The sequence below is a fragment of the Grammomys surdaster genome, unplaced genomic scaffold, assembly GCF_004785775.1.
Source record: "Grammomys surdaster isolate TR1022 unplaced genomic scaffold, NIH_TR_1.0 126048, whole genome shotgun sequence".
Taxonomy (NCBI): domain Eukaryota; kingdom Metazoa; phylum Chordata; class Mammalia; order Rodentia; family Muridae; genus Grammomys; species Grammomys surdaster.
Window position 1 is genome coordinate 4112082 of NW_021620860.1, and position 20914 is coordinate 4132995.

Consider the following 20914-nt stretch of genomic DNA (forward strand, 5'->3'; position numbering starts at 1 on the left):
ATTGCTGTTTGTAATTGTTGGAGTAAGGCTTAAATGATCAAGACCATGGAAATTATTAATAACCCAGGCCCAGCCATGGTGGTGTGGGTCATATTCAATTGTGTTGAGATGGATAACCTTGGCAATAATAGTAACTGGGATCATAAATTATTAATAACGGGAGTATTTAAATTAATGCCACACTGTCGGTAGCCTGGTAGTAAGCAGCTCAATGCTTCTGGAAGTACTAATGCTTCTCCTTCCTGCCTCCCATGAATTCAGCAGAGACTAAGGCAGATCTGTAAAAGCTTTGGGGGAGGGGACATCTTAGAAGTAGTCTCTGTCCAGGAGGAAGGACTCCCCAGGGACTTCTGAGGTCCTGCTTGCTGCCTAGACTCTTACATCTAGCCATGGTGGCTCGTGAACATGAATTCTCAAAGCCACAGTGATGTCTACCCGTCCTTCCTGGGGACTGTCTGCTGAACTTTGTTGGTTACATAGTATAGTTTTGTTTTTCTTTCTGCAGTGAATGGATGAATTAAGTTTAAGTGACCTAGGAAATCACCTACTCAGGAGCAGGCCTTCTTTATAAACTCTCTTGGTCTGTCCCTTGTTTCTATTATTTGGGACTATATTCTTGAAGAGGAAACTGTAGTCCAGACATAGCTAACATCTGGTGCTGGGATAGACTGTCCCCACACAGTTCTGTACCAGGGCCTTGGCTGTCTGGGAACCAGAAAAGGGCAGGGTGATGTTTCTTCTGAAAGATTGACTGCACATTCCCTGGTATACAGGTGATTTGATGTGCCTAGTCTCTAGAACATGACCAGTGTGGTCTTCAGAAGGCCTACACAGCTCATGGATGAGTCTGAATGTTGAGTCCATTCAACAACTCTCCCCCTGAATCCCTTCCACAGAGCATGACTGAATACTTCGGTGGTCAGAGAAGAGAGGACACTACTGACCCTGCCTGTAGGAAACTCAGAAGCTGGTGTAATTATGTTTGTGTGTGGTTTGTATACTCACGAGTGTGTGTGTGTGTGTGTGTGTGTGCATTTGTGGGCTAAATACAGATGTGGGCATGTGTGAATATCACTGTGCACTGTACACATGTGAATGTGTAGGGGTTTGTATGTGAATGTCATCCTATGTGCATTGATGTATGTCTGGTCTGAATTAGGAACCCTTGTAGGATGAGTGGGTTTATATGAATGCCTGAGGATGGTATGGGCAGATGTCAGTACATGAGCACAGGTATAGATGCATTCGAGAGGGTGTTTGTGTATTCCTGGGTTTTATGCGCGCACCTGTGACTCCTTCAAGCTCATGAAAGGCTGGAGATGTGATATGATGTTCTGTGATATGGTGCTTGCTTGGCATGTTTGTGTGTAAGGTCCTAGGTTCTATGTTCTATGGTGTGTGTGTGTGTGTGTGTGTGTGTGTGTGTAGAAAGAGACAGAGACATAGAGACAGGGACAGAGAAACAGAGACAGAGAGACAGAACGACAGACAGAGACAGACAGAAATTCCAAATTATGATATTGGGATAGATTTCAACTTGAATGCCTCAAGGCAAGTGGGAAGTTACATCGGAGAGAGGATGGACTAAGGTGTATACCTAACCGTGAAAGGAGGGCAGCCTCATTTTCAGAATAAGGGCTAGATAGGAACTGAAGATGTTTAAGAGAGTGAACCCTGAGGCAGGCCTCATCAGTAGGAGAGCAATGGCCCCAGTTGGATCCGCAGCATCCGGGACTGATGCTCGTCGTAACTGGCGATGCACTGAGTACATGGGACAGTCCACAGAGAAGCCGCAGCGGGGCACACGGGTGCGGTTCCCCGCGCGCCTCACTTGGCTGCTCCAAACTCCCTACCCTAGGCAGCCGGGCGGGCGCGGTTCCGGAGGGGTGGGGGGTGGAGGAGAGTTGGGCGGGCTGGGCGGGGAGGAGGCGGGGCTGCTGCATTGCCTTTACCCGGCTGCTCCCGCCCGCACGCAGCCAGAGCGAGTGGAGCCTCCGCCAGCTCCGGCGGGCAGCAGGCGCTGGAGCGCAGCGCAGCTCAGCTCAGCGCAGCACCATCGGTCCGCAGAGCGGACTGAGCTAGAAAGCCGAGCGCTGTCGCTGGAGGCGGGCAATGAGGAGGGCAGGTGCTGCCTACAGCGCCATGGACCGGCTGCGCCCGCTGCTGCTACTGCTGCTGCTTGTAGGGGTAAGTGGTTAGCAGGAGGGACTCCTGTTAACCTTTTCAAAGAGCTGAACCCCGAGGGGATCTGAGTGCCACCACCCAGGGAACAGAATAGGACGTCAAGGTCCCAGATGCTGGGAACCGGTGGCAGAGGAGCTGCGAGGCTGTGACCCACAGGGGCGGTCCTAGCTTCTAGGACTTTCAGAGCGCAGAGGCGACCCAGTCCCAGGATAGAGATGCAGACAGGACTGTTGTAAAGATGCTGGTTCTTGGTGCTGCTGCTGCCGCTGGTGGTCCTTGGGCACTACGATGGGTGCGGTGTAGGGGACTAGGAGCAATCTCGGGTGGGGTGGAGAGAGGTTTGGGAATCTCGAGCGCCTGGGTTCTTTTGACAACAGCATGTGAATTCTGGGATCCCGAGGGGAGTTTTCTCTTTAGCATCTTAGTCCCTGGGGAGTTGTAGAACAGAATCGGGGCAAGAGAAGGAAGGGAAGAGATCGGCACTAGAGATGTGAGGGGCTAGAGACGGAACAATGGGGGAGGCAGCTGGAGGGACTGGAGGCAGAGGGGACCCGGTATGGACAATGGGGACCGGCCAGACAATGGGGGGGAGGGGCATTGAAAGGAGCGATTCGGGAGTGGCAGAGGGGTTGAAGAGGGAGAAGTGGGCTTTAAGGAGGGCAGAAAAGAGACAGCCACAAAAGAAGTAGAGGGATGGAAAGCGGGTGCAAACCCTAAAGTGCTCGGGGCCCTGCCTGCCAACTCAAGGACGATGCGATGAGGACAGCCGAGTCACAGACGTTTCCCGCGTGGGTTCTAGCGGTCTTTCTAGTAGCCTCGCCCAGTCCGGGAATTGCGTCTAGGCATCCCAGGCTGGGAAGGGAGCGCCCACTTCACTGTGGCAAATCCGCTTCCAGGGTAGTTCCTTGGTAAACCTTTCACGCGGTTTGAAGCAACGCAGTGGACCGGGAGAGACAGAGCCCGGGCATCCCCCTACCCTATCAGACGCCGGTCAGCTCTCGGGATGCGGAGCGAGGGCACTCTCAAGGCGGTGATGGTTCCAGCAGCGCATAACTTGGGGGGGGGATGCAAAAACCCCAGGCGACCCGCAGGGGGCACTGCGGTTGAGGGTTTACTGTTCGGAGCTGCGTGCGCGCCTAGGGCTGCGCACTGCGCCCCTTCTAAGTTAAGCTGCCACCGGCCCTGCGCCCTCCGCGCTCCTTCCGGTCCCGAACTTAACAGGATCATCATCCGGCCCACACCTGGCCAGGCTTTCGGTTAAAGTCAGTGAACCCTTCTCAAATGAGACAGGGGCCGCTTGGATGCCTGGGATTCTGTCGGATCGCTGTTCAGAGGCACCAACTCCAGCTAAGGCCACTGGGTCTTCCTTCTATGAACCTCAGTACTCTGGGTATTTGTGACCAGATCTTAAGGAAGGTTGGCAATGAAAGTGACTCTTCCCTCTACCTTTTCCTTCATCCGAACACTTACCCCCAAATCTCCATGTACTGATAAGGAGACAGGGACTTCGGAGTTTAAACAGGTTGGTCAGGATCTCAAAAGCCAGAGACCCGTGTGGTTGGATGGTCTCCTCGTTCCAGCTCTGAACTCCCTCCATTCAAGGGCGCCGCTGGGGCGCGCGCGCTCAGGTGGGGAGGGGCGGCAGCTGGTCCGTTTCGTTTCACAGCATTGATGTGGGTGACACCATCCTAAAGGATAGGCAGGAGGTGGGATATGGAGGCGAGTGGATGGAGAACCTTCTCAAGCTCAAACATGGTTCCCTGGAGCTGTCAGTACTTGTGGCGTGTTCCGGGGACTTGGGAGTAACTGCAAGAGTGTTTGTTTGCTAACCAACGCGTCTGGTTAGAGATGCTTCTTGGGTCTCCTTAAGGTTGGCTAGGGAAGAGGGCCTGGGGCGCTGTGTGGTTCTGATCCTGGAGGGGTGAGGGCGTGGCCTCTGAACCTTGACAGAACCTTTGGAGTTGAGCCCTTATGGCTCTGCTTTCCACCTCTGCTCTCCCCAGGCTGTTCGGTTAAGAGCCGGTTCTGCATTCCGCCGCGGTCCCAGCCTCTTCCTGCTACGCTGTGAGAGTGCTGAAACCAGAGCGCAACCCGGCGAGTCTGCTGGCGGGCCGCGCCGGTAATGGAGGCACTTTGTCATTCAGACGTCTGTAACCAGAGCCGCCCGGCTGGCTAATGCTCCTAATAGGGCTGTAGCAGCTTAGGCAGCAAATGGGCAGCGTGAGCGTCGGGGCTGCAATGGAGGGTGGGTAGTGAAGCGGCTCCACCCTACCTGGTCAGCCCAGTCTGGCTGTAGCATCTGGCTCTTCCTTAGAGGGATGAGTTGGAAGGGAGGATACACTAAAATCTGTGAAGTGCCTACTATGTGACCTGCACTGTCTTAGGTACTTTTATGTTATATACACCTTAGGTCCCAGCAAGGTAAATTTCGTGATTCTCATTTTACAGGCTAGGAAGCTGACCCCGCAGGAAATTTAGGCAGGGCACCAGTCTCCCCAACTTAGAAAGCAGAGGTGGCATGTTGGAAGCGGTGGTGGGGGTCATTACCTTAGTCTTTCCTACTCATGCGCAGTTCCTTTTCAGCTTCCCACGAACTTAGAGATCACGAAGAGGGGTGTGGTCCTGAACTGCCACTGGCTGAGTAAATTAGCCGCTGCCCTGTGGCTCTGAACTTAGCCACTCCCTTGTTCCACGTGCAGAGCCCCAGCCTCTCTTCAAGTCTGCACAAGGCAGCTTCTTAAGGAATTGACACCAGCCTCCTACTCATGACTCCAAAGGTGCGAGGAGTGGGCCAGAAATCAATGCCTAGCCCTGGCTAAAGCTCTCCAGATATTGGAACCCCCACCCCTTCCCCATATGGCTGTGACAGATTCTATTCTCTGAGGAGCCTTCTCTGAAGCTGGTGGGAACGGTCAGGGTTGAGACCATGGGAGCATCCATATGGTTGCAAACCCTGGCGGTTTTTTTTCCTGTTTTATCCAATTAAAAAAAAAAAAGCCAATTCATCGGAGCACTGAAAGCCAGCCCTGCAATGACATAAATGGATCGTGAACATTTTGAAAAATGGAGAAGTCATGCTATCAACTTTGAAATGAATAAATGCAGTAGATCTAACTACAGGCAAATGGGTCTGTCACTTTGATAAATTGATCAATTTGGATCTGAGTTTGGAGCAATTAGCCTGAACTCTAGTCACACGTTCCTGCTTGGCTGACGCCTCCCTTCTGCTCTGTCTTCCCGGGGCAGCAGCTCGTACTCCCTAAGACCTGCTTCCTCAACAACCACCATTGACTGAGCTACTGACGGATCTGCATGCACGATTCCATTCTATTCTCACTGCACCCAGTGTTTTAGATGGGAAAACTGAGATCTAGAAAGAATAAGATGCTCAAAATCACAGACCACTTAACGGCAAATCTAGGATTTTATGACAGGGAACATAAACCAAGTACAGATGTGAATATTGATCATGTGCCCTCAACTCTATATGTAAGTCCTGAAAGAAGTGAGGAGGCCTGAGGAGAGGGGAGGGGAGGAGCGGAGAGGAGGGGAGGAGAAGGGAGGGGAGGAGAGGAGACGGGAAGAGTGGGGAGGAGGGGAGGGGGAGGAGAGGGGAGGAGAGGAGGAGAGGAGAGGGAAGAGGAGGAGCGGAGAGAAGAGGGGAGGAGTGGGGAGAAGAGGGGAGGAGTGAGGAGAGGAGGGGAGGAGTGGGGAGGAGTGAGGAGGAGTGGGGGTGAACAGGTTCTTGGCAGAGGTGCTTGCCCAAAGCTACTATGTCTCTGACAAGGATTGTATGTACAGCCCTTGGCAGCCCCTCACCACACCCCCCTAACTCTCTGCTGACCTTGGTTAAGAGGAGTGGTGGTGCACACCCCAGGTCCACAAAGGGAACAACGCACAGTGGAGGACAGAAAAGTTGTAAAGTACCTTGACCCCGTACTCACCCATTCATTTAAAACAGCAGTTTGAGGCAGGTGCTGTGTGACTAACTGGTAGGAAGCAGGGGCACAGAGAAATTAAAACCCGTCTGTCAGTCTGGCCCTAAGTGATGAGGGGCTCAGATCAAGAAGTGAAACGGGCCGTGATTATGCCCGAATGTTTGACTTGGGGCACCTCTTCCCTCTACGTCAGCTTCTACTCAGTCACACCTCTGCCTGCCTGCCTGCCTGCCTGTCTGCCTGTCTGTCTGTCTGTCTGTCTGTCTGTCTGTCTGTCTCTCCCCCCTTCCATCTCTGTTTCTCTTTGTGTAGTCCTGGCTGGCCTTGAACTCAGATCCTCCTCTCTTGGCCTCCCTTATGCTGGGCTCACAGGCATGTGTGCACCTGGTTCCCAGCCAGCTTTTTGCCCTGTCCAGTGGCATCGTTTTTAAAGATTCCATTAGAACTGACACTTTATGGTTCTGGGAGAGGGACTCTTCCGGTCATACTTCGATAGGAGCAAGAAGTGACAACTGATACCCTGACAGGAAGAGAAGGGACAGGAAGACCATCAAAAAGCTGACAAAATGACAAAAATGTGTTCATCTGGGATAGAGAACATGAGAACACTGCGGCATTGCAGCCCTGGGTAATCGCTGGTGCTATCAGACAGTGTCCCAGTGATGGAGAACTGCAGAGGTGGAGGAGGGCCACGCCCCCCACCCCACCCCCACCCCCACCTTGGAGCAAAGGAGAAACGCACTGGATGACAAAAGTACACTTTTGTCCCCGGGGACACATAGTTATCCAGAGTCAGTCTTCCAGACTTCCAGGTAACCGAAGGCATATGGCAGTTTCCTGTTCTTAAATTAACAATTATGTACGTTTGCTCCTACTATGTGCCAGATAGGGCAGGAGCTACCAGGACAACTTCAGGACTAGCAATTAGACATAGCTCTAGACATAGCTCTGCCTGTCTAATCTGGGAGGGGTGGGGGTGATAGGAACACTTCCTTGAGGAAGTAATATTTAAGCAGAGCCCTATGTGATGAAAGGAAATCAGAACAGACCCTTCTGAAATCTCAGCTCCTGGAAGAAGCCAGCTCGGGTGCCTCAGGGCTCCTGGTCTGCAGATGTTGCCAGCCAGCCCTCCTGCTGCCAGTACCTGGAAGGAGATGGTGGCAGCTTCCTGTGCTGCCTGCACTCTCTCTGCTGGCCTTATGGAGACCACTCTGCTCCTAGGGCATCACCCAGTATTCACTGCCCCCCCCCCACCTGTTTCCTTTTGTATCAAACTCTGGTGAAACCACAGTGGAGTTTTTGTTTGTTTGGTGTGTGTGTGTGTATGTGTATGTGTCTTGGCAAAGATTGGTCCAGCATGGAAGCAGGAGAGGAATGCCCGAACAACCTTGTAAAGCTCCCTGGTCTCACAACAAGAGCCCAAATTGCTCAGCATCAAATGGGGGGGGGGGCTGCACGCATGGTCTGGAGCCTGCAGAGAAGGCTTTGGAGTTTTTATTAGACATTAAGATTGTTCTTTAAGGAACAGAAACCAAGTGAGCCTCCAACGGCCCCTCCCTCTGGGGAATCTGGTGCTAAGTCGTTCCATCCATGAGCAAAGATGCTTTAGTGGCAGGAATCTGATTCCCCTTTCCCCTGATCCAGCTCTGTTCCCAGGGGCCACATGGGAGGAGAGGGGAGGGGATGGAGTCCGGCTAGTGACTGGAAGTCAACTCTGGGAGAACAGAGTTTCTAGGTGGTGAGAGCCACTGATAACAGGCGTCCCTTTCTCTCTGTCTTGGCTCCAGACTTGCCCATCAGCCTTTGCCCTGGCACCAAGCTGTCCCTGTATTTATCTGCACAGAGGTGAAAACTCCTAAAGGAAACCCAGGGCAGGCCAGAAACCTCCAGTACAGAGTCAAAATTTGAACCCAAGCCTCTCTACCTTCTGCTCTTGGATGTAGACAACTCCCTTTTGATATTTAATATGTGGAAAGAGACCTGGACAAGGGCCTTGTTCCCCTTTGTTAGGAAAGATCCCTGCCTCTGGGTAACTACAGCCCTGCAGGTGTGAGGTTTAGCAAATAGAGTTTGGGCCAGATTTCAGCTCCACTGGTCCCATTGGCTAGAAGCCCCGTGCAAGCTGCAACCTGTCCAGCCATTCTGGATGCCGGTCTCAGGCTGGCCTCCTCATGTGGTGTATCCTCAGAACTCTATGAGAGGATGTAACCCTAAGGTGAACTCTGCAGAAGGTTAGCCACTGAGGCTGTGACCTCACACCCCAGCAGCAGTCACGGCCCCTGCTGTCCCCCCCCACAGCCTTCCTTCCTGCCAGCTTTGATCCTCCTAATGCCTCCCGGGTGAGCTCATCCCAGCCCAGGTGGTTCTAATAGAAAGTATTAAGAGGGAGGCGTTTGATCCATTGGAAGACACCCCCTTTTCTCCTGCCAGGCTGACCCTGTGATCTCTTTCCACCTAGGTGTCCTTTGGAGGTGCCAAGGAAACATGTCCCACAGGCCTGTACACCCACAGCGGAGAGTGCTGCAAAGCCTGCAACTTGGGTGAAGGTGTGGCCCAGCCTTGCGGAGCCAACCAGACCGTGTGTGAACCCTGCCTGGACAGTGAGTCTGTTAGGGTGGCAAACGGGGGAAGGGTTGGCAGGCATGGAACAGAACTTGAAAGTGTTTTGCTTCCTGGCAGGTCCCCTGCCAACCTCTGCATGGTCACCGGAAGTGAGTGGGATATCATGTAAGATCGGGGAAAGGCTGAATATAGATAAGGGGGTGTGCAGGAGGAGCGGACCTGGTGGGGGATCCCCAGAGGGGTCCCCCTTCCCAGCCCCCCAAGCAGAGAGGCTGCTAGAAGAATGTAGCTAGGCAGGGAGAAGAAACTGATGCTCAGGCCAGCTAAAAATACCTTCTGTGCTACAAGATCAATGGTTGCAACCTACCCTCTGTGGCTTTGGGGGTAGGGAAAGGAGGATCAAGTCCTGGCTGCCCTGGAAACTGACCTTGGGGGATCCTGGGAGGGTGTGGCTACCTCTCCTCCAGGCCACTGTTCTGTAGCTTTCTGATGACAAGAGGGACAGGGGCTGCGGCACAAGGATGTCCTTACTATGGGATGACGTGCTGCGAGAACTGCAGAGCAGAGCTACCTGGCATTTCCTTCAGAAATAAAGAGGCTCATCTTCCAGGAGTGGTGGAGGGAGAGGCCGGATGACAGCTCTGTTCTCATCCCCATGTGAGTTCTCTGCCCTGTGGGACCAGGCGTCTCAGTCTCTTCTGCTAGACACCTCATTGCTCTGCTGCTGCCTCAGGCCCCAAGGCAGGGCTCTTTCCCTGTGTGCTGCCAGGAAGATCCTGCATCTGCCGGGCATTTAGTCCCCCCAAGAAGCTGGGAGCTCTGAGCCTATCAGTCAGTCCTCTCTTACCTCTGTATGCTCCCTCCTGAGTCCGTCCAACCTTCAGGTAATCAGACTCCTTAGTGTTCTCAAGCACATGCATTTCTATCTCTGTACTTGTGACTTCTGCAGCCCTGTCCCCAGCAGTGGGACACCTGGGCTGGATGGGAAGGCTCTGCCCTCTTGGAAGGTGGCACCTTACCTGCCCTGGATTCACGGAGTCTCTGTCCCAAGGCAGAGTCAACGTCAGCCACCGAGTATGGCCTCCCATTGCCTGGATGTCTGTGTCCTAGGCCACACCCCTCTCTCCTGTGTGCCCTTCTTCAGCAGCTGCTGGGTTGGGGGCTCAGGGAAAGACATGCCAGGAAATTAGGAAAGAGGACCACAACAGGAGCCAGGGGAAGTTCTGATAGGGGCGGAGACAGCCTCCCTGCCACCCCACCTCCCCCCACCCTTGGGCTCCCTCTGCCACACTCCTCTCCAGCTGTGTTAACAGGCTGCTTTTACAAGCCTAGTTTATGGGCTGGGGACCCCAGCAGACTTTCCCTCCATCCTCAAAAAAAAAAAAAATGTTTCCACTAGGAAGCCTGTTAAGCTCCTGCCTTCATGCCCTGCCAAAAAAGACCACAGTTTTCACACCATCCAAAACCTACTCCCAGGTGTCTTCCGGCTCAGTTCTGTATTTTCCCAGGAGCCAGCTTGTTCTTGCCGTCCCCACCCTCACTCCCATGTGGAGAGATTGTCCCGCCAAGTGCTTTCTGCTGTCTAACTGTATCTCAACCATCAGTGATCTTAATTGCTGTTCAACACATTCTTCATCACAACCCTGTGGGTGTGTAATTTAGTTCGTTTTTGTTGTTGTTGTTGTTTGTTTGTTTGGGGTTTTAAAATTGTTTAATTTTTTTGTTGTTGTTTTTTGAGATAGAGTTTCCCTGTGTGTAGGTAGCCCTGGCTATCCTGGCTCTTGATCTGTATGTAGACCAGGCTGACCTCTAACTCAGAGATCCGCCTGCCTCTGCCTCCCGAGTGCTCGGATTAAAGGTGTGCGCCACCACTGCCTGCTCTTTATGTAGTCTCATGATAAGTTCTCATTCACTATAGCCCAGCCTAGCCTCAAAATCACTCTGTAAAGCAGCCTGGCCTTGAATTCACAATCCGCCTGTGCACCACCATATCTGGATGTTATTTCACAGAGAAAGGAAAATACTCAGAGAGGTTAAATCACAGAGCAAATGAGTCACAGAAGCGAGTTTTGAAACAAGGTACCTCTACAAACCACCTGGAAATGGACCTGCTACCCGGGCCCCTCCCCTTCTGTTTTCTCTCCTGTCCTTACGTCAACCCCTTTGCCTCCACACAACACTCACACTTCCCAGGATATGACCCTTGGTGCCTTTAGATGGTAGGCTTGGGAACTGACCCTTTATACTGAAAGGACCAGGGGACTGTACGTGCAAGTCTTTCCTGTCTTTCTTCCTTCCTGTACCTGTGCTGTCTTCCGTGGATCACTGGTCTGCTCTTTAGAGTCATGTATGCCCTTGGACAGGCAGCATGGTAAGGAGCAGGCAGTATGGTACGGCAGTATGACATTCTGCTGTCACTCCCATTTCAGGCCTACATGAGCTGCCCTCTCCCACCCCCTGGGAAGAAGGACAAAAGGACAGGCATAACTAACCTCTGGCCAGTGTGTGAGGCTGGACAGAACCATTCATATTATGCTTTAGTCGTGCTGGGAACTTAGGGTACAGGTCTGGCAACTCTCTGAGATTTGCCAAGGAATCTACCTAAACAGCTGAGACCTCAGGAGGCCCCAGGACCAGCTCTTCTAGGGCCTAGAGAATGGGTCTCCTTCCCAGTCAGTTCAAACCAGCTTTCACAGGCTGAGGGACTCCAGAAAAGACAGTGGGAGTCAATAAGAAGGTGAAGCTGAGACAGAGGTAATAGTCCTAGCTGGGGACAGGGACAGAGAATCTCTAGTCCTGTAGTCATATGCCCATGCTCAAACACCACCCAAGTGACTACGTTCTGACGCTGATGCTTTGCTCTGTGTGTGTGCTGTTGTCCGCAGGTGTTACGTTCTCTGATGTGGTGAGCGCCACTGAGCCGTGCAAGCCGTGCACCGAGTGCCTGGGCCTGCAGAGCATGTCTGCTCCCTGTGTGGAGGCAGATGATGCAGTGTGCCGATGCTCCTATGGCTACTACCAGGACGAGGAGACTGGCCGCTGCGAGGCTTGCAGTGTGTGCGAGGTGGGCTCAGGACTCGTGTTCTCCTGCCAGGACAAACAGAACACAGTGTGTGAAGAGTGCCCAGAGGGCACATACTCAGACGAAGCCAACCACGTGGACCCGTGCCTACCCTGCACGGTGTGCGAGGACACTGAGCGCCAGTTACGCGAGTGCACACCCTGGGCCGACGCCGAATGCGAGGGTGAGCTTAGTTCCAGGCTGGGTTGGTGTGGGAGATGCAGAGCTAGATTCGTGAGGAAGGGCGCCCTCTAGAGGTCGTAAGGGCCTAGACTGGCCTTCATCCAGCAAGCACCCTCTTTGAGGCTTAGTAATACTTTTGGTAAGTGCACCGAGGTGGTGATTCTAGATTCAACCTCACAGCAAAATATTTTCCACTAATTCCTTCTTTGGACTGACATTGGGAAGGCCCGGGTTATTGTTCACTGGAAGGAGTCATCCTAACTCCTTTCTCAGCGATTATATGGGCCGCAAACTGCATCTGGAAGACGCCATAGATGCCAGAGTCTGAAGCAGGCTTCCTTCCAGCTTAGAGCAGGTTTTCTGGACAGGAGTGGGGCTGGAGACTCATAGGAGTGAGAGCCCTTCAGCTATGAGGCCAAATGTGGGTGGTAGCAACCCAAATTAAATTAGCCTGAGTGACATCAGAGGATAACTCCCGTCTCTGGACCTAAGTGTTTTCTGATGGCTGTAGGGTCACCATAAGGTTGTTGGGGTGGGTGACACATTCCCCTCCCGATGTCTGGAGAAGAGGTAGAAACATTGTGGCCATTTAATGAGATGGAGTTGGATGAAGAAAATGGCCAGGTAATGAAGGAATTGATTCTAGGGAACAGAAGAGGAGCGGCAAGCCTGGGTTGGTGGGGGATAGGATAAAGTGGGGTGTGCTTGGAGGGCTCTCTCATCTACAGAGGGCTGTAGACAAGATAAGGTTGTGGGCCTGCCTTATCCAGCTCACCTGAAAGAGATAGAGAGATCCTGGGACAGGAGGAGGCAGCTGGGAGCCAGGACACAGCCACCACGGTCACTGGTAGTGATTATCTCCAAGGGGCCAAAAAAGTTGGCATTGCTTTTTCATTCTGCCCTTTGGTGGGTGGCCGTCCCATGGATCTATTTTCCTTTAAATTTGAACCTCAGGTTGCCCTCACACTGAGCAGGCAAGAGCATCACCTTCAGGAAGTCCCTAACTTTCCCGGAGAGGGAATGGCCTTTGACACCGGCCCAGTGAGGGGAGCGCAGTAACTCAGCCCGTTAACTGGAGGGAGAAGACAGCCCCAGCTTTGGAGATACCCTACCCTAATGGAGACAAAGCAGTTTCTGCCTTCCATCAGCCTCTTGTGGAGTAGAAGATACAAATCCCCTGTCCTGGGGCTGAGGAAGGGTCCTGACAACCAGCCAGGGCCTCCCCCATACCCAAACTCGAGCTTGCTCTAGTAGCAGAGCAGAGAAGGCTGGCAAGCTGCACTGAGGCTCTAAGTATGCTTGCAGTTCTTTGATGAATCGGTGGAGAGGGGTGGGGCCTAGGCCCCAGGGTGGCTGTGGTGGAGATTTCTATGGGCCAAGACAGGCAAATGGCCTGAGAAGCTAGGCTGAGCAGGAAGAGCGTTTCAGCATCCAGGCAGCAGGAAGCACAGTTCTGTGGACAAGTCTGGATCAGCCAGTGGGGCGCAAGGTCAGGGGTGTGATTAGAGGAAAGGGAGGACCTGGTTGGAAAAGGGGCAGGCTCTGTTGAGCAGGGAATCATTTCTTCCCAGATGCAATCTTGCTTCCCCAGGCGTTCTGGCAGAAGGCACCCCGGAGGAACGTTTATCCTTATATTGTTCTTTCGGTTTCAACCTCTGAAGGGTTAAATGTTGGCCCTGAGGCCAAGCATCCCTTTCAGGAAATGGAATTTGATTCTCGGGTTGGCAGCCCACTCTTGTCCAATGTAGCATACTTGCCCGCATATACATTTCAGGTGTCAACACGGTGACTCACCCAGCCTTGGGGCAGACGCCCAGCTTCCTTACCGCATTGAAGTTTAGGAGGGGTCACCTGCTCCCTCTTCTTCCTGATAGCTCCCATTCCGGAAATGGCTGTCAGGACCTGCCAAGCGCTTAGTGGGTTGGAACACTATGGGACAGGGCCACATCTGGATCTCGTCTCCAACCCCTATCAGAGAGGCTGGGGGCGGGGATGAGAAGAGGTGTCCTGGACACTCGACACTGTCTTTAGCCCTTCTCTGAGGCTCCTTCATTTCTGTATCCCTCACCCACCCACATCAACCTCTGGGGCAGGACTGTCAATCCAAACTAAGTCATATCTGCAGCCTCTGGATTCAAACTACAGCTTAAGCTGTCCCCGTTACTCTAGCAGATCATAACAAGGTCCTCTAGGGTCCACCCAGACAGGACTGTCTCTTCCACTTCCCACCCGCCCCTTCCAGCCCTGCTTGGTACTGGGATGGGGGAGGGGTGAGACTGGGCAGCAGATGGCAACCTTCTCCCCACTGCCAGCCAGATGGATTCCAGATTCACATCTGGGGGCCTTACCCCTCAGAAGGTGCTGAAAATGGGGCCTTTGAAGCATCTCTGTCTTGAGCTGGGGAGACCCAGAGGACTAGTGGGCAGCTTTAGCTCCAGCTTGGGTGGGCACACTGTAGACTGGGCGTGGCAGAGCTGGGTAGCAAAGTGTCCTCCCCTTAACCTTACTAGCATACCCTGTCTGCTTTCCCTCCCTGCTCCAGGCGTGGGAAGTGAGAATGGATGAGGCAGGCTGCTTTGCCCAGACAAGTATCCCCCAGGCCACCATCCAGAGCCTACAACCCCTAGCACTGCCTCTGGCTGGGTGGCAGAATGGAAAATCCCACCCACCAGTGCCAAGAGGGGCTGGAGCCTCTGCCAGGAAGGCTGGCAATGTCCAAATGGCATGAGTGGGCCTAGATGGGTGGCCAAGCACAGAATTGCTCCTTCTGAGGCAATAAGCAGGGTCTACTTCATAGGCCCTCCTGCCAGCCGTCTGCTTCCTTCTAACGAGGGTGCCAGCTATCTAACCCACTCACCTCTAGGTGAGTGCCAGGGCTAGGCTGTTTGGGGGTGGGGTCAGGTGTCACAAGAAACATGCTGGCCACTATGCGAGGACTGGCTGGGGTGAAGCAAGCCAGTTATACATTTAGTGCCAGTCTAGACTTGGAGCATCTAAGACAGGAAGAGGCTGAGTGCCACCTGCCAGGCAGCGTCTCTGATGGGGTTTCTGATCAGATCTAAGTGGCCCATCCTTCCTCAAGGCCATGGTCACTAGCCCAGAGGAATTAATGCATTGCTCCTGTTTGAAGAATCTCTATAGCTCTGGCTTCTCAGTGTTCATGCCTGGCTGCTGGCAGAGACTAGAATCCTGGTTCCATGGCCTAAGCCAAAAAGTTGTTCAGAGACCATTTCTTTTCAGAAAGTCCATTCTCTAGATGGGGAAATCAAGGCCCCGTACTGACATAAGTTTTTGTCATACAGCCCTTGCTCTTCTTTGCTAAGCTGATTCATGTGCACAGTCCTAGCTCCCAACCCCATGTGTAACAGCCAGCCTGGCCCCGTGTGCCCGGCCCCGTGTGCCTGGCCCCAGGCATCAGAGGCTCATGATGAAACCCTGGAAAGTTGGAGCTAAGGGGAAGGCCTGGGTAGGTCCTGATTCCTGTGGCCCTGTTCCGCAGAGATCCCTGGCCGATGGATCACAAGGTCTCCACCCCCGGAGGGCTCCGACATCACAGTGCCCAGCACCCAGGAGCCTGAGGCACCGCCAGAGCAAGACCTCGTAGCCAGCACAGTGGCAGATATGGTGACCACTGTGATGGGCAGCTCCCAGCCTGTAGTGACCCGAGGCACCACTGACAACCTCATTCCTGTCTATTGCTCCATCCTGGCTGCTGTGGTTGTGGGCCTTGTGGCCTATATTGCTTTCAAGAGGTAAGAGGGGGAACACTGAAGACGAAGGAGACATTTGCTCCGACCTTGACCTGAGACGTGCATACCCTTAATTCAACCCTAAACTCATCCTCCATCACCATCTCATGCCCAACTCTTGGGTGTGGCCGCCTTAGCATGTGTGTGTGTGTGTGTGTGCTCGAATAGTGTGTGTGAGTGTGTGGTGTGTGTGTGTGGTGTATGGTATATGTGTGTATGTGGTGTGTGTGTGTGTGTGTGTGTGTGTGGTGTATATGCTCCCATAGTATGTGTGTATGTGGTGTGTATGTGCAGTGTGTATGTGTATGGTGTGTGTGTGAGAGAGTATATTTATGTGAGTGTGTATGTGTGTGAGTGTGAATGCTATGTGTATGTGGGGGGTGAGTGTGTGTGGTGTGTATGCGTGTGATGTGTGTGAGTGCTTGTATGGGTGTATTGTTGTGTGTGTGTGTGAGTGTATGTGTGTGTGGTGTATGTGAATGTTATGTGGTATGTGTGTGTGGTGTGTGTGAGTGTGTGTGCGTGGTGTGCATTGTATGAGTGTATGTGTCGTAGAACAGGGTTTCCTTTCCTGTCCTGGCTCTAGCTCTTCTCTAGTCCAGGCTGCTCCTTGTTCCTTAGTCCCTGCCACCACCTCTGGTACTTGCCTCCTTGCCCTCAGCCCCCACTCACCCCACTGTCCCTGGTTCTGCATGTGTCTCTTCTTTTCTTAAGTCGCCTTTGCTTTCATGGCACTCTCAAACTCCCTCGTTACCCTTGGGCTCCTGTGGCACCCACATCAAGGAACTCGCAAAAGGCATTTTCAACTTTGAATGTGTGTCCTATTCAGTTTTTCTTTTCTTTTCCTTTGGTATTTTGTTTTTAAAGCATCAAAGTGATCCATGCTTTTTAAAAGCAAATGCAAACAAGACCGAATTTGTTTTGTGGTGCCGAGGGATGGAACCCAGATCTTCGAGCATGCCAAGCAAGTTTACTAGCACTAAGCAATAGCCCCAGTCCCAAGACTTCTAAATGTCTCCTCAAGCAAAAAGCAAAAGCCTTGTTTTAGCTCCTCAAATCCTACACATCTTGTGGGAAATCTCTTTGGGATAACACCTTTTAAGCTGTTTAGAGTGCTTTTTCATATATATAAACACTCACACATAAATGTTTTATAATTACATGTAGACGTGAAGAGTTTTTCTAATGACTCAGTGGGAACATACCATTCACCTTCTACAATGTACTTTCCCCTCTTAATCCCCCTCAGGAGAGCTTTCCTCAGGACACAGATTATCTGATCATTTACAGCCTTTCATTCAACAGCAGGCGACATGGACCGTAATGTAGTTAGCCAGTCTTCTCTGATGGACATTTATTTTTAGGGTTTTTGTTGCTGTTGCTGCTGCTGCTGCTGCTTATGATTGCCAAGGAAATCTGTGTGTGTGCACGTGCATGTGTGTACGTGTGTGTGTGTATGTGTGTGTGTAATTGCTGCTCACATATGGGAGTGTTTTAGAAGGGTAGATTGGGGAAAATGGAATTTCTAGGAAGTCATTTATTTATGTAGTTCGTTCTGAGAACATTTACTGAATGCTTACCAAGTTCCTCTACCCTTACAGAGCTTTCTCTCTCTCTCTCTCTCTCTCTGTGTGTGTGTGTGTGTGTGTGTGTGTGTGTGTGTGTGTGTGTTCGAGAGCTTGCATGTACATGTACACCCACATGCAGAAATGAGCACCCTATGACTTCTCAGCCTTTTGGATAAGGTCATATAAAGAAATAAGCTCCTTAGACACTTGGGGGGGCCACTTGCCACACCCCTGGCCTTTGTCGGCAGCACAGCTACGTTGGCTGCACTGATAGAATCCGCACCCCAAGACCTGGCCTGTCCCCTGTCCCTGGGCTGCAGGTGGAACAGCTGCAAGCAAAATAAACAAGGAGCAAACAGCCGGCCGGTGAACCAGACACCCCCACCGGAGGGAGAGAAACTGCACAGCGACAGTGGCATCTCTGTGGACAGCCAGAGCCTGCATGACCAGCAGACCCATACACAGACTGCCTCAGGCCAGGGTGAGTGAGAAGGCAAAAGACTGGGGGTTCAGTTATGTGTAGACTACAGGAGGGACTGGCTGGGTACCAGGGTAGGAGAGGCTGAGCAGGGTAGGGGACATGGGAAAGGGAACTTTTTGGGTTTTGGGGTTTTTTTTTGTTTGTTTTTTGTTTTCTCCTGGGATGACTTGGGAAATGCAGGCTTTTACAAGTTGGAGCATCCAGACTCATCAGGCTAATTGTCCCCCCTGGGGGTTAATTACTGCCCAAAGTAGCTGCAATTAGCCTCCTGCCCTGGACTTCTAGGAAACAAGTGGTTAAGTGTGTACCTTAATTAGTGGCCCATAGCCAGGCTCTAGGACACTTGCTGCAGTTGTTTGGAGCTCAAGTGCCCTGTCCCCTCCTCAGCCTGGATGATTGCTGGGGGGAGGGGACACTCATGGAAAGGATGATGCCAGAGCTGAGGGTGTGGAGAGGACAGTGTGTCAGCAGGACCCAAGGTCCCTCCCACTTAGGATCCATCTAGGACCTTCATCTTGGCTATCCCTCTGCCTCTAACTCTAGAGGTGTGGGCCTTGGCCCTTCTGGGGTCTTGGTCCAAGCTGCTAGCTAGTTGCACTGAAGGAATGAAAGCTCAGGTTAGGGACTGAAATCCTTTGTTCTCTGCAGCCCTCAAGGGTGATGGCAACCTCTACAGTAGCCTGCCCCTGACCAAGCGTGAGGAGGTAGAGAAGCTGCTCAATGGGGATACATGGCGACATCTGGCAGGCGAGCTGGGCTACCAGCCTGAGCATATAGACTCCTTTACCCATGAGGCCTGCCCAGTCCGAGCCCTGCTGGCCAGCTGGGGTGCCCAGGACAGTGCAACGCTCGATGCCCTTTTAGCTGCCCTGCGACGCATCCAGAGAGCTGACATTGTGGAGAGCCTGTGCAGCGAGTCCACGGCTACGTCCCCAGTGTGAGCTCACAGACCGGGAGCCCCTGTCCTGTCCCACATTCCGACGACTGATGTTCTAGACAGCCCCCACAGAGCTGCCCCCCTCTCCCTTGGGGTGGCCCAACAGTCAGAACGGAGCATCTCTGTGCAGGGCCTCTGTGTCCCGCTCCCCAAACCACAGCCCTGTTGCTACTCCTGAGGGGCCCCTTGCTTCTGACCACACACTCCCTCTCCGGCGAGAGACAGGACCACCCCAAGCCTGTCTTGCCTCATGACCATCTCAGGCCTTCCCTTTCTTTCTAACATATTAGCTGTGTCAGATCTGGGGGTTTGACACTAGAGAAGGTAACAGGGGCACCCCTAAGACTCAGGAGGTACTGAAGAACCAGAGCCATGGACTCCACACTGTGAACCGGAGAGCAGGGGGGCATTGTGGTAGGCTAGACCTTCCTCAGCCCCTCCTCTCTCCCCTCTGGCCAAAGATGAAGAAGATTACAGGCCTATCTGAGCTGAAAGCAGGTTTGGAACCCAGTCCTCACTCCCCTCTTACACATAGGATGGTAAAGCCCAGAGAGAGGCAGGAACTGACCTAGGCCACCCAACCACAGGGAGATAAATGTAGGCTGACACACTCCTTTCTGAATGAGGGCATCAAGTGTGCTTGTTGGCAGGGATGGAGTGACTTTCAGGGAAATATCTGGAAGCCATGTCTGCTCCACCCTCAACCACTTCCAGTCCCCTACCCAACCTTTGTGTAGAAGAACTATTTATCCAAGACCTGGTCCAGTGGCCTATCCTGATGGAGTTGGGCTAAGGGCTTCGGGAGTGGGGTGCTGCCTTCCTCTATCTCTGTCAGGCTTATCCACATGGCGTTTGTGGAGGGATGAATCTGTTAGTGCCCTCATTCTTGGCATAAGCCTGAAGCCAACAATGGTCCTTGGAGTCAGCCTTAGGGGTCAGGGACCAAGGACTCCCACCCCATGATCTAACACTACACACACACACACACACACATGTACACATGCACACACACACATACACACACTCACACACACACTCACTCACACAGTAGGATATCTTGCTTTTCCCCCCATGGCTCTTTTTGGGCTGAGATCAGATCCTGCTGGGATCCTGCCAGAGAAAGATCGGAGGGGACTGACCGAGCTGAGTGTCATGGGGCTGTCTTCCTCGCCCCCGGCTCTAGCAGGCAGAGAACTGCTGCATCTGAGCTGGCGTCTGTCTCCGATGGCCTGTGCGTGGAGGAATGTTCACACTCCTCCCCTTCTTGAAGCCCCTTTGGCTGCACCCAGAAGACTACCGCGAAGAAAAGCAGTGAGAACGCAAGAAAAAGCAGATGCTGGCCCGAGTCTGTGGCAGCTTTCTCCTCCGGTTCAAGGCCCCTCCAAAGGACTGATTTCCTGAGCATGGCCAGGAAGGGGCGCGAGGGCTCAGTGACGCTTTCACCTGGCTCGTTGGCCTGTTCTGTTTTGCTTGCTGTTGGAATGAGTGGGCTCCCCCTTTATTTAGCATGAAGGAGACCTAGGCAGGGTATGCACAGACTGACCACTGTCCCTCCCCACCTGTAAAGAGATACAGGGTTGTCCACTCAACCCTGTAAAGAGACCAGGAGCATTGTACACGGGTGGTATTTTTATGGACCTCAATCTGCAATTAGTAGAGAGACCCCACCTGCTGGCCCTCCCCAGACACCTGGGAAGTGGGACATTCTTTGTGTATTTATTTTCCTCCCCAGAAGCTGGGGAGTAGGGGGGGGGCTGCAGGTACGGTTTAGCATGTATTTGGTTCTGGGGTCTCTCCAGCCTTACTTTGGGCCAAGATGGAACCTCTGGCCCTCCAGCTGGTGACCGTGAGCTCCAGACCCCTTCATGCTCCCTGACACCTTCCCTTTGCATCCTGTGTAATCATTTCTTGGGCCTTCCCAAAACCTACACATAAAATGTACGTGGTGACCATTAAATAGCAAAAAAAGAAAAATGGTACCAAGAGACTTTTTTTTTCTGGAAATAATCCTGTTTTGTTAGTTGTGATTAAATGTGTAAACCAGAGTCCCTTCGCCGGAACCCCTAGCTTTTATAATCGCCAACTTAGTTCCTGTCCATTTTTTCTAGAAGTTTTGACAAGAATCTAGCAACTTCGAGTGTGCAGTCAAGAAGTGGGTGGGAGAGAAGAGCAGGGGCCCTTTGCTCCCAGATCTCAGAGAGGGAAAGCAAAAACTGCCATGCAGGAAACTAGCCAGCTGTGAACTGGACCA

At 52.6% G+C, this 20914-nt stretch overlaps 1 protein-coding gene across 1 annotated transcript; it reads left to right on the forward strand.

Annotated features, from left to right (window-relative positions):
- Nucleotides 1-1978: 1978 nt before the first annotated feature.
- Ngfr (nerve growth factor receptor) lies at nucleotides 1979-20637 on the forward strand. Its single transcript, XM_028755087.1, has 6 exons — nucleotides 1979-2187; nucleotides 8581-8722; nucleotides 11570-11929; nucleotides 15428-15680; nucleotides 17566-17726; nucleotides 18375-20637. Exons 1-6 carry the CDS (start codon nucleotides 2113-2115, stop codon nucleotides 18665-18667), a joined length of 1284 nt encoding a protein of 427 aa, XP_028610920.1. The 5' UTR covers nucleotides 1979-2112; the 3' UTR covers nucleotides 18668-20637.
- Nucleotides 20638-20914: the final 277 nt, after the last annotated feature.